The sequence below is a fragment of the Nesoenas mayeri genome (assembly GCF_963082525.1).
Source record: "Nesoenas mayeri genome assembly, chromosome: 11".
NCBI lineage: Eukaryota > Metazoa > Chordata > Aves > Columbiformes > Columbidae > Nesoenas > Nesoenas mayeri.
This window is the reverse complement of record NC_137563.1, coordinates 15,791,477-15,804,713: the sequence shown is the minus strand read 5'-3', so window position 1 is coordinate 15,804,713 and position 13,237 is coordinate 15,791,477. Positions and strand designations below refer to the sequence as shown.

General features: G+C 42.1%; 1 protein-coding gene across 2 annotated transcripts in view; it reads left to right on the top strand.

The window, feature by feature from the left end:
- The first annotated feature begins 7,585 nt into the window (after window positions 1–7,585).
- The window catches only part of MTMR10 (myotubularin related protein 10), a 37,915-nt gene continuing 32,263 nt past the window's right edge, over window positions 7,586–13,237 (top strand). The window contains exons 1-2 of one of the 2 annotated variants that reach the window (XM_080351580.1): window positions 7,586–7,862; window positions 9,281–9,341. In XM_080351580.1, coding sequence (XP_080207706.1) covers window positions 7,803–7,862; window positions 9,281–9,341 — 121 coding nt within the window. In that variant the 5' untranslated portion in view covers window positions 7,586–7,802. Of the gene's footprint in view, window positions 7,863–8,163; window positions 8,265–9,280; window positions 9,342–13,237 lie in introns of those variants that run through there. The other variant, XM_080351581.1, reaches the window with a different exon arrangement.

Sequence of the window (13,237 nt, the reverse complement as noted above, 5' to 3'; positions counted from 1 at the left end):
TTGATGATGCTGCTTACAGCATTTTGAAATGCAGAGACTGATGGAAGACTCCACAAATGCATTGATGGCATCAGCTTTTATTGTTTGCATTACATTTTCATATTCCATCCATACTTATACCTTGAAGTACTGTTACGATATTGAATGATCATGGTAATGGCATAGACATTTCTGAAAGTTCAGTCATTGTTCACTATGGATTTTTGCTAGCTTGGTTGTATTAGCAGGTTTACTGGTTTCACTGTTGTCAGAACAGAGTTGACATTTTGCTTTTCATGTGGGCTTCTCTTTTAGTCAACTTTAGGGAACCTGACATTTTGTAAAAACAGAATGACATTTGAAATTGTTTCACTTGCATGTTTACTTCTGTGTTTCCATTCTCTCCAACTACATAGCCATTTTGTATCTGTGGTTAATAATGCCTTTTTATTGTTTGCCTGCACACTCACCAGAAACTGTCATTAACAAACACAAAGGGATGCAGCATTTCAGCACTTTGCTAAACAAGCAGTATGCATTTTGGAACGGAATACAGTAGGTGGCATACCTCTTGTTACATGGTCTTTATAAAATGTGTGTTAAATCATGCTCTGTTTGACCAGTTATTTTTTTAGCATTTAGATTGCAAATTTATCAGATAGCATGTAGATTTCAAACAAAAACATTTTACCTTTGTATTTATTTACTTCCTTTGTGTAAAAATATTTATAAAGAAACCTATGAAAAAGATGTGAAATTAATTCAGTATAACAAATTTTTCACCATAATGATATCAAACAACTTCACTTACCTGTTTCTTCTTATGCAGTGGGCTGCTTCTTATGCATGGGCCAAACATTTTCTAAGCAAAGTTTCTTTTTTAATATTTTTCAGTAATTTTCCATAAAGTTCTCTATACAGTGATGACTTTATAAGGCTTGGATGTTTTCTGTGCTCTTGAATAGCATGAACTTGAAATGGTAACCCCTCTGCCATTTAATGCAAATTAACTACACTGACACTGGCAGAGTTATTTTAGACATACAGCCATTTTAATAAGATTTAAATATGGCTCTGTATGTGCATAGGACACTGATAGTAGATTTGGAGCACACTAAATGGAATAATGATCAACACATTTACCTCTCTGCCTACATGCTGAGAGGTTGCAAGTACAGGATTTGCATTTCCGAAGAGGCATGTTTAATGCTGCTTCTCAGGAAGATGCATCCCTCCTACTGGTAAGTATGTGGTGACTCCACAGCCGTGTCACTGTGAATTCCACTTACCATTTTTCAGTATGTGCTTGACCTGTCTGAACCAGGTCAAGCCTAAAGAGTATGTACGTTAAGGCAGAGACATTACATTGAAGTTTGTTCACCTTACAGTATCGTGAAATGCAGACATTTCCCTCTCCCTCAAGGCAAATGTTTTAAACACAGTGACTAACTCTAATATTCACATAGGCAGGTTCTTAACTACCATCTGATTCCATGAATTACCCCTTTTTACATTGCAGCATTCTGGCACTAGCTTGACTTCGCTCTTGCAAGCCTCTCCTATTGCAGAGTCACTCTTTCTTTCCTTTTTAGACACTGGTTTTCAACACCTGAGAACCAAGGAAGTCCACTTTCCACATTTTTTAGTAATTAATTTTAACGTAGCCACTGAAACCTTCTGACTATGATTTCTCCATACTGATGCTTTGGATACTTTCCTAGGTTCTGGGCTTGACTATCGTCTTTGGCAAAAAGTGTATCTGTCCTTCTAGATAAAGAGGATACAATTATCTGTAAGGCCTTGTGAGAAAACAGGAACACAAGGAGAATGCATGACCAAGGATGTCAGCAGGATTATTTCACTAGATCTGCAAGATCCACAGGATTGTGCCCCATTATGAGTGTGCTGCGTAGTCAATCCAGTGATGCAAAGCTAGTTTGCTGCCAAGCGCTTGCTATGGAGGAGGTGAGTTTTCAGGGTGACATCAGCACTTGGACACATTGCTGGGGTCCCACCTAGTAGTGCCACTGCCAGCACATCACTTCTGCACCACTGTCCTGTCTGACTCGTCACTTCTAGTTGAACTAGTGTTAACTCAAAAGCTTGTAATGACCAAAAAGGAGACACACCTTGCATGTAAATTCAGGAATTTATTGTTAGTGCAACAAATGTTAACAGTCTAATATATGAATTATTATTAGTCTAGATCTAATTACAAGAGAAGAGAGACAAGAAGAGAGGAGAGCAAAGAATACTACTATAGCACTACAGAAAAAAAAAAGCAATGAGGTAAAACCGATATATGCACACTTCCTACTATCCACCCCTGTTTTTTGGATGTTACGCTCACACTTGCACTGATCCTCTGGGTGCAGTGGTCAGTGGCTGCAATGGGGGTGGTGAGGAAATATTGCCAGCTGTCACCATCCCAGGTCCTTTGCTCAGATGAGCATGACGTTGTTGGTTTATTTTTCCTTATTTTTTGATTGGTTATGGACATTTTAATGTTTGCTACCACCTTTACATCTTGTTTTTCTTCACTGGCCTTCAAATCCTACAATTACATGAGTTTCCTAGTCATTATAAAAGCTGCTTTCACGCTACACAAATGAAGCCTGCTTGAGGCAGGTTAAGGCAAGTTCAGACAAAGCAGTCCTGACCAGCCTCTGTCCTCAGGCCTTAGGAAGTCAGCATAAAGCCTGTGGCCTGTTAGGAGCAGTGACAGTCCTCTATTTACTGGGCTGCAAGGCTGTGTTAGCCCTAGAGGTGTTTTCCTCCCACTACAGCCACTGCAAATAAATGCTCTACTGCCTGCAGTGGTCACTTGAGGTGAATATTTCAGCCAAATTGTGGGCCTTTTGATACCCATTTCAGCTGGTGCCAGGGCCCACGGGTGTTGTGGTAGTCAAAAACCAGTACACCGCAGTAGCTTCGATTGCAAGGTGACAAACCACAAGCCTTTGGAGAAGTTAAGAACTACAGATTTCCTTAAAACTGCAATCTTATTTTGCTTTTTTCAACTTTTAGCTTTACCTGCAGAAACAAAATTTGGTATGGCAAAGTGGTGCTTTATGCTTGATACCCTGTATCTTTACAATGGATGTAAGGTATGTCTTGATAATAGGCTTTAAATTATTCTTTGCAGTTGTTCAGTCAAAATATTAAAATGCCTGTATCGCCTTGCGCTTGGTGCTAAAGTTAATGAAAAAAGGCGTCGCATATTTTTTTCTTTTGTCTCTACAACATTAAACCCCTTATGAAACCGCAGTGCTTCATCCTGTAAGATTCTGGATGCAAGCCTTTCGCTTTTGTTGCACTAATTGGACTGCTATGCTCAGGAAGTTATTACTTGAGCAGACCAACAGCCTTCAGAAATGGCCACGGAAAAAAATTGGCTTCTAGTTTAGGAGCACAGGTAATCTGATAGTCACTATCACAATATCTATGTAAAATAGGCCAGGCCAAGGTGGAACAGTGTACCAATGAATAGCTCCAAATAACTCCAGGCAAGTAATACCTACATAATGATTAACAAGGAAAGTATCCTATGGTAACATAGCGAAGTTGAACATTATTCAATCTCCACACTGCAAATACTACCTCCATTTCACAGATGAGCCTTGAAAAAGCAGCTTTTTTTTCCTGAGATACCTCAAGAAACTAAACCCTTTGTATAGTTTTTGTATATCTTTAGCCAAGACTGTCAAAGTTTCTGTTTTATGTAAATAATCACATTTTAAATATTCTTCTTCTGGTTCTTCATCAAGGACACTCAGGAGAAAGATGATTTTTTTTTAACTGCTTAATAAATTTAAGGTATAATGTTTTTCTTCTATAAGAAAATATATAATACAGACCTGTAGGGCTGGCTTCCTCACAAGTCCCCAGCAAAAGTCTCACATTTCTGAGTGCAGGCTGTGGCAACTTGGGTGTGCAAACTATTGGATGCACAAGGAGGAAGGTGTCAAGGTAATTAACCGCAACACTTCTAGTGAAAAATACAACAGACTTTCATGAGTGAATCCCTGACTTTGCAGAGGTGTCACGTACTTGATGTGGTTCTGGGCACACAGCTCAACTGTGAATTCACACAACAGGTATGTCGTCATGTCTTGGAGTTCAAACCAATGATCGAACCATTCTTCAGAAAGCTATGAAAACATGAGTTGCCATAGAAATACAGGCCTGGAAGGCATCATCTACACTGAGCAAGTTGAGCAATGTTGATAGCATCAGTGGCAGATGGTGGTCTAACCTGTTCTTGAACGTGTCTAATGAAAGCCATTCTCTAATCTGCTGAGAGACCAAAAGGGACCATTACAAAAACCGGTTCTGATTTAACCCCAGCCTTCAAGCGTTGCACAAGCCAAAGTACTTCCCCAACCCCTGAGCTGTCTTGGGAGGTTATGAGAACTTTTAGGAAGATACCTAATCTGACATGCCATAAATATAGCAGGTTATGCACCATGGCCATAGCTAAGCAGATAATTATATTAACTATTAGAAACAATTCGCACTGTATGTAAAAAAGAGGTGCCAAGAAACTGCTACATAGCATGTGGGGTGTGATAGCACCAGGAGAGCAGGCTAAGCTGGTTCTGGGAGAGCCATGACAGTGGACAAGTGTAAGGGTCCTGGTCAGTCTAGCATAAAGGAGCTCTCACTCAATAACTTAATATTGAGGTAATAAAAATAACTGCACTGAGTGAAAAATGATCTTTTTAAAAATTAACGAGAACAGAAATAGATGTGCGGTCTTTTCAGTTCAGATGGCTTTAGTGCACAGCTAGCTTCCCACCATTCTTTCAAGATTGTTCTTATAGAACAAATGCATTATCAGAAACTTCTGGTTTAACAGAACTGTTTGAAAAAAGTGAGCGAGGCAGGCTGGGATGGCTGGAGATAGGCAGGCAGCTGAATGCATTGCCAAAAAGGAGCCAGAGGATCCATAGGATTTCACTGCCTGTCCTGCTTGCCCTACATCCCTGCCCACCTATCCTGCCTGCCTAGCCTGACCTGCCCTCTTGCCTTTCCTGCCCTGCTTGCCTGTCCTGCTCAGCCTGTCTGCAATGCCTGTTTGTAACCCACTGCAAGTTGTGACAGAATTCACTTGCTCCTCTAAAGTACTTCTGTTAAATCAGTTTGCTCCTCCTTTTGGCATAAAACTCTTTCAGTGGTAACTTGTGACAAGTTCCAACAACCCTCACAAATCTTGTGATCTTCTGTTTATGGAGAGCTTAGTTTTGATTTTGTTTGTTCCTTTTCAGAACAGCACTGCAATTTAAGTGTGTCAGTGCAGTCCTTAATGGAAATTTGTGCTATCCTATGCTAGTTCTCTCAAGAGTAAGATTACATTTGCAGCCACTCCTCAGAAGTCTCTGTGCTGCTGCAGAAACACTCTTGTAATTCTGATGTAGTATAAAAAAAATGTCATTTTTAATACCATTGGCAAATTTGTTATAAGCCATTTCAAGCCTAGCTGATTTGGGCAGTTTCTGCCTTCATCTGCTTTCTCTTCCCCCTTTTCTGATTTTAACTTCCTTTCAATAGTGTTCTGAATATGAAGAAAACACTTTAAAGAAGAATAAAAATGAGGGCATGTCCCAAAGTATTTCTCGCTTACCAAACATCCAAGGGATTTAGCTTGTGAGAGGGGTAAGTCACTGGCAGGAGAGGAGCTGTGGCTCGCTCTCACAGCACTGTGGGCACTCAGTGTTACACCACCAGCAGCTTCTGCAGCACAGTCACTCTTTGAAATGGACAGGGGCTGAGCCTGAGACCGTGCCAGCCTGAATAATGCCACTTAGACAATGATGTTTGCAGCATAAAATAAAAATCTTATATGTGAAATTACAGGATGAATTGAAGAGAACTGTCTGCCAACACCAAATAAGATGTGACCCTTGTGCGAGGAGTTGCAGTTGATTTTAAAAAAACTACATGATGGAATTGTTTTTATCTTCTCCACCTGCAAGTCCAAGAGTAGTGTATGGTTGTGGTGTTCTTCCCTGGGCTGATGAGTAGCTTTAAATGTATGCACGCATACTTCTTTCTTCGACCTAGGCAGGTATTGGTGGGTTGTTTCCCTCCTCACTGTTCAAACCTTCCCTCCCTGCTGGCATCAATGGGGCACCTCATCTTAGCTGGGGAATCCAGATTGTGCCCTAAAGTCTGTTCTTTCTTTGAAAATCCCAGGGTCTAGAACACAATGTAATGTGCTTCCTGTTGATGATAGTAAGGGAAGACCTTGATGCTGTGGCTAATGCTGGGTGCTGCATGTGCCTTTTTGTGTCCAGAATTGTGTCTGTTTTTCTGGAGTCTTCTAGTTCTTTACTATATGTTATGGTGATATTCCAACAGTACTGTACTGTCTCAGGCCTGTTAGAGAAAAATGACAGTATGCAGTTTAAAACCACGTTCTTTAATAAGGTGAGGCTACAGTGCCCAAATACCAACAGTTAGTTTGGCAGGTTCTTGTGTTCAACTCTTGCCCCTAAACGATGGGCTTTGCAGTGAATTACACTTTGCTTATAGCCGGAACCATGGCTGTGGTGCACCACCAGGCACAGGAAACAACAGCCCTTCCTACCCTGCCCAATGCACCGAGCCAGGGCCTGGCTGCTTTTACCCAGTTCCTTTGTACTTGGACCACGGGCAGGAGACCCAGGCTCTTCCCCCTCCTTAGGTCTCACAGCTGTTGGACCTGTGTGGTCCTGCTCTAGAGCTCTTGATTAAACCACATTTCTATCCAAACTGTTGCTTCTTGTAGGAGGTCTTTTGATTTTGGCAGTTTAGGTGGGCAACTGCTTTACTTGTATCTTCTAGGGAAGCTCAATTGAGCAATCCATGAGTTCCCAGAAAGCTTCAGGAGAGGGAGTTACACAGGTGTTCTGCATCCACCTGCAGCTGTCAGCATGGCTTCACCCATAGATCACATACCTTTCACGGCTGTAGTTGATTCATGCTGGAGCTGGATTTTTACTACTGATCTGAGACCCCAGGATCACAATAAAAACCTGCCTTTGCGGGCCCCATGCAGAGGCGATGTGTGGAAATTCTCTGTTTCCGTCCTCATTTTAACATCCCCCCCGACCCCGTATTCATGACGCTTTTCCCCCCCGGGGGCCGGGAGCAGAGGCAGTTCCAGGGGCGGAGCTGACCCGGGGCTCCCACCTGCGGGCCCGTGGGCGGCTCCACCCCCGGGACTGGATGGGTGTGCGGGGGCTCCCCCTGAGAGCGGGCGAGATTCGGTCACCTCGCCCCTCTGTCGGTCTGGTCGGACCCAGCGGTGCTGGCTGTCGTGGCCGTGACAGCAGGTGTGCGTCCAAGCGGACAAAGCGTAATTACTGCGGTGCTGGCGCGGGAAACGGGCCCCGCCGGGCCGCGGCCGCTTGGCCTCTCTGCGCCGCCGTAGGGAGGCCGCTCCCCCCAACATGGCCGCCCCGGCAGAGCCCGCCTCAGTCCGCCGCCCGCCGGGGCCGCCGCCGCCCGCTCGCCGCCGGCGGTAGAGAGGCGCTCGGCCAGCAGGCGGCCGCCCTCTCGGGGAGGCGGGGGGAGCCGCGGGGGGCTCCATGAGGGGTTGGGGCAGCCCCAGGCCGGGCCTGCCCAGGCGGCTGACTCCTCCCTTGGGGAAGGAGGGTGCGCTGGGGCCGCCTCCGCCGCCGCCCGCCGGGGCTGCCGCCGTGTGACTGGGAGCGCGCAGCCCCGAGTAGCTGCGGGGTGCCAGGCCTGGGCCGGCGGGCGCCGACACCCTGTCCCCGCGGGACGGGGCCTCCTGGGCCCGGCCCGACCCGCCGCTCCCTCCGCGCTCGCCGGCAGCAACAATGTTCTCTCTGAAGCAGCCCAAGCCCACGTTCAAGTCCTACCTTCTGCCGCTGCCTCAGGTAACTGCCTTTTATTGCCATTAGCGACCCGCTCGGCGCTCCCTCTCCGGGCCCGTCCTCGGCCCTGCCCGCGGTGCCGCCGCCGGGGCTGTGCTCCCGGCGCTCGGCCCGGAGTGCGGCCCGGGGCCCGGCCCGGAGTGCGGCCCCGCTCCCCTCGAGGGGACCGGCCCCGCGGGTGGGAATCCAGCGCCTCCGCGTCTCTGAGCGGCGTCCGAGGAGCCCCTGGAAACCCTCCGTAGCGCAGGGAGACAAAAGCTGTGCAGCGAGTTTGGGTGCAGCCTGTTGGCCTCTTGGCCTGTGAAGTCCCGCACACACGTACGGCGAGACTGACAAGCCCGGACTCCGGCCCAGGAGTAGAACTCCTACCGAAATGAAGTCTTGTGTTGATTAAAACCGGCCGATGTGAGATTATTGTGGAATGTTAGAATAATGCTTCAGGTGTTTGGGCTCGCTTTCCTCTTTGTGCTGAGTGGGCTCTGCGGGATCCACCTTCGTGCTGTGGAATATTTGAGGAGAAAACAGCTGGTGCTTGTCCCTTACGCCAATAATTAAACTCTCACTGTAGCCATCATTTCACATTTAAAACTTGGCTGATGGCATAAATAAGAAAATCAAGGGTGTATATATATATATATATATATCAAGTATATGTTGTAGAATGCTATGTATCACACATACAGTATCAAGAATATTTAGTAGAACTACGGAGATTTTTTGTGTGGTCCGGGTGTGCACTTGACAGACAGTGATCTTTATGTGTTTATTTTAGACAAGGCAGGACCTCTCTTAGCAACACGTTTGACATGTTGACTCATTTTTGCATTTTCGCAATTTGGTAAAAGTGAAATGTTGTTGAACTTAGTTCTGGATATTCCTAGCTGTGGGAAATGGCCATATCGCTGTCAGGGTAGGAACCGTAGGCATTAAGGTTATTTCACTGAAGGTTCCAGTCCTTCTGGATTTCTATTTTTAAGGTTTGGAATTAAAATGCAAACTAGGCACGTATGTGTTCTAGGCCTCGTTGTTTTGGAAAATTTTCCTGTGTCAGAAAGTCGCACGTTAAAAGTTGGTACAGAGTTTTGTGCAAACTTTAGTGTCCGTATCTGTGTAAAGCTTGTTGTAGGACTTGAGCCTTTATGGAATGTCAAGCCAGACTGTTTTTTCTGTTCATCCTGTGTCTTGTTATAGCCTGGGTTACATAATTAGTTAAACGTTGTACTTTACATATTATATTATTCTTGTAGTACAAAGCTAAATGTACACAAAAATATTAATGCCTTTACAGAAAACTGTTTCTATGATTGGATCCTGGCTGTTTATTATGGGCTTTTTAAGTCAGAAAAAGAGCTTTCTCCTTTGTCTAAATAGATCAGAATTGTGTCTGACTATCAAGTTCTGATTCTCTTTTTTTTCTTCAGCCTGAAGACCAGATTGCATCAGAACCAAGGATTAAAAAACTGGAACCAGTACTTTTGCCAGGTAGGCCTATATCAGGAATTTGACAGATATGTGTTTATTATAATAGAATTGGTAAAATGTAAATAGTTTTCCCTATTTTACTATGATTATTGATTTTGGTATGTTTTAATTTTAACATGCTACTTGAGGGAATATGACTTCCAAGTAGGAAAATCTAATGGTATTTGTGTCTGTAGGAAATTGTTCTAACCTGAAACACTAAATAAATACATTGGCTACTTTGCCTGTGTAATGCTTTAGTACAGGTAGAATAAAGTCTTGGTTTTATTGTGAGTGTTTGAAATCAAATAAATGGAAATTTTGTAACATTTAGGAGACCTTTTGGAAGACTAATAATGATTATTTTTTTGTCAGATAGTCAGACCTTTACCTGTGTGCAGAACCTACTACAGTAGTGTGTGTTGTAGTCTTCCTTTATTTTAAAGAAAAACATAGAATTTCCAGTAGGTAGGTATGATTGGCTTCTGTATCAGAAAACTTCTCATACTGTCTTTATTCATTTACTCTTATTGAATATGCAGCTGTTATGTAATTTGAGTGTCTGTGTCTTTAAACCTATGCAGAATACCCTTTTTAGTGTGTGGATGAGAAAAGTAATGCTTTTATTATTGTTCATAGTTACATGCTTATGAAACTGTAGGTCATTCATGACTTTCAGATTTTAAATAAGAAATAATCTTTGGTGACATTTTGATAAATGATGATTTCTAAAAGCCTTTTTCAGATACCAAACAAACAATCTACTGTTCTCAAGATTACTTTCATTGCAAATTGTACATCACAGTAATAAATTTGACTTGTTGTTTCAAAGGGTAATTTCAAGTTTAAAACAGTGGTATGCTGCATTTTTTTCTTAGTAATCAGATTATAAGTCAACAGATATTAATATTCACACATATACTAATGTAGGAAGCTATTGCTATCATGTCTAAGTTGCTAAAATGTGTTAGTTTTCAAAGTGATCAATAGAATAAACAAGTTACTCTTAAAAAATTATTTTTGTCACTGCTTCATATGGAACTGTTGTTAATTAAGCAGTACTAATTAATATGTGATGTGGTCTACTGAAGTACCTTAAATTTAAGAGGCTGAAATATTGTGGAAGAGGTTCAACTGAAAGAGCGAAGAACAACTGACTGACACACTTCATGCGACAAAATAATACAGATTTTTACTTGAGGCATAGATACCCTAAGTTTGCTAAAAATTGCTAAGATTGCTCAGTATTTGAAATACAGTTATATTTTTGTGCTTGCAAAACTGCTTACCACTTGGCATCTTACTGGTTATGTTGCAGTTGATATTCTTCCAAGGTCTTTGACTCACAAGGAAGTGACTGCATGTTCTTCTCCGAGACATTCCACAGAAACTGCAAGGCAGTACGAGATTGCTTTTCTCTAAATGTAACGTGTCTTGCCTTTACTGTGGGACATGTGCATCAACAGTGGGAGAAAACTACTTCTGTGCAGGAACTTTTTGCAGTGTAGTTCATTCTTGATTTGTGAAACTATGAAGTACACTTAAAATGGTCCTGACTGGTGGTTGTTTTTCTCAACTGGCTTATATTTATCCCATGTTTGCATCATTTCCCTTGTCTGCACTATCTTTGAAATCAACATTTGATGGCTTGTGGAACATTTGCAGTAAGTTGCCCCAGGTTATATAGAAACAGATTAAAAGAATATGACTCACCACAGAATTAAAACTTCTACCTCCTTATCATTCTAAGGTGTTATTTTGCATTATTTTGTAATAGAATTCGCTGCTCTGTACAGCCACAGAGTAGCTCTGACAAAATCTTTGCGTTTTTATGAGTGTCAGTGTATTAGGGTGGGGTGGAGTTTAGAAGTGACTTATTTTAAATGACTTAAATGAAACTCTTCCTGTTTAAAGTTAAGCACCAGCCTAAACACTTTTTTCACCCTTTTTTATTCTTTCCTTTTTTTTTTTTTCTGCCATCCAATGGTGCAGTAGAAAAATGTATAAACAAGTACGCATTGTACTCTTGGGTAGGCTGGCTTTTGGATTTGTCATAACCCAAGTTTCTGGCCAAATTCCAACTCATTTAATAATACTTGTATACTTGTACTCCCTTGCAAGTACAGTTTAGGTATGGTATTCCTAATATCCTCTCCTTAATAGCTGTGTGAAGTTGCATTTGCTCTCAGGAACAGGGTTAAACCTGAGTGGCTGTTTGTTATGCTTTTTTAATTGGCGGGGTTTTTAAGGAGTTCTTTTGGAATTAAGTTATGTTAGCATGAGCAGTTACTGGCCTTAGTAATCTTCATAAACTCCTAATAGTTGTATTAAGCCTTTGGTTGTAAAACACAGTCACTTTGAGGGAGTAGCTTACTAAAAATTGAAATGCCGAAGTAGCTAAATGCCCTACTGTTTAACTTGTATTTCTGTGCAGTGGAGGTTAGGAGAGGCAGTTCCAGAGATGGAAATAGCATGAGTCAGGTTACAAAACAAGGAGGTGTATTTGGAAAAGCAACAAACATCATTTAAAGCAAGTGAAAACCTTGGTTGTAAGTAGCAACACTGATACTGCAGTAGGGAAAACCATACAATTTTATAGAATTTGTTATAATTTCTTTACAAAACACGTGACAGGTTTAAGATGTAGTTATAAAAATGTTTTGTTTTTCTTTCTGCAGCTCTGTTCTCCCACTGTAGCTCTCTGATCAAGAGGTTTTGCACTTAGTTGAAGAGTTGGCCTACATAATAGTTTCACTTTTGTTTCCTTTGTTTGTCTGCATAGCTTGTTTTATAAACATGTCAAAGAGATAAAACAGAGAAATAGCAGGTAGGCTATGGGTCAGTCTGCTAAAGTGCCTTGCCTGGGTAGTAGGAAATGAGCTTGTATACTTTAGGGAAGAATGAAGTTAAAGTTGTTAAACTTGGTCTGTCTTATTCTGGTAATCAATTGTAGCCTGTTTTCCACGATGTCTATAGCATTTTTGAGACATCAACTTCAGCATTTGAAAAAATGGTACAACATAACTGGAGTGTAAAGCGGTGTAAGTGTCCACGGCTGCAGTGGCAAAGCAGTGTGCAGAGAGGAGTGACACGCAGGTGGATAACGAACCGGCCCCGTGTCTGTGCTGTGTGCCACGCTGCACCGTGCTTTAGGCAAGGTCAGGTGAGAAGGTCCTTCCTCACTGTTGCTCACGCAGGATGTTGTGCAGGAGACTATGTAACTGATGGAACATCTGATGAAGTGTGAGAAAACGATGGTTCTTTCTAAATCCTAATACCCACTTGTAGTAATTATTTTAAAGTGTTGCTTAGTATACTAATTTGCTAGTAGATTAAGTTAGTAGTTGCTACCTCTAAGTTTTTACAAAACATCTAGCAATGGTTTAGGAGTTGTTTAAACCTTATACAGTACAATTATAGAAATAAACAGAACTGGAGTAGAATTTTTTATCTTTAAGATTGCTCTGTTTTGCTTCTCTCTAGCTTGGTTGTCTTAGTTGGTCCTAAGAAGGAAGCTTTCCATATCTTTAATCATCCTTTTGATTACCTCTGAACATTTTCCAGCTGTGCAGTGTTCTTGTTGAGGTGGAATGAAATATTGTGTTCAGGATTTTTGCCACTGGTTGTATTTGGCTTTTATTTAATAATGCCAGTCTATTTAGCTTTACCACCTGCTTTTTGTATTTAGTTTGCTTTTTTGTCTACATGTGTCTTTTGACAGGCAACTGACTGATAAAATCAAATTGTGGGAGGTTTTTATAACTGTATCACGGAAAGTTTTAATCTTTCAGAAGTGTCTGATTTCTGATTCTCTCGGAAGTTGGCTCCCAGCTCTTTTTTTTTTCTTTCCCCTCTGCTTTCTGCAAATCCTTAGTACATTAAGTCATGTGTTCCAGAGCAGCTGTAACACATCTCGT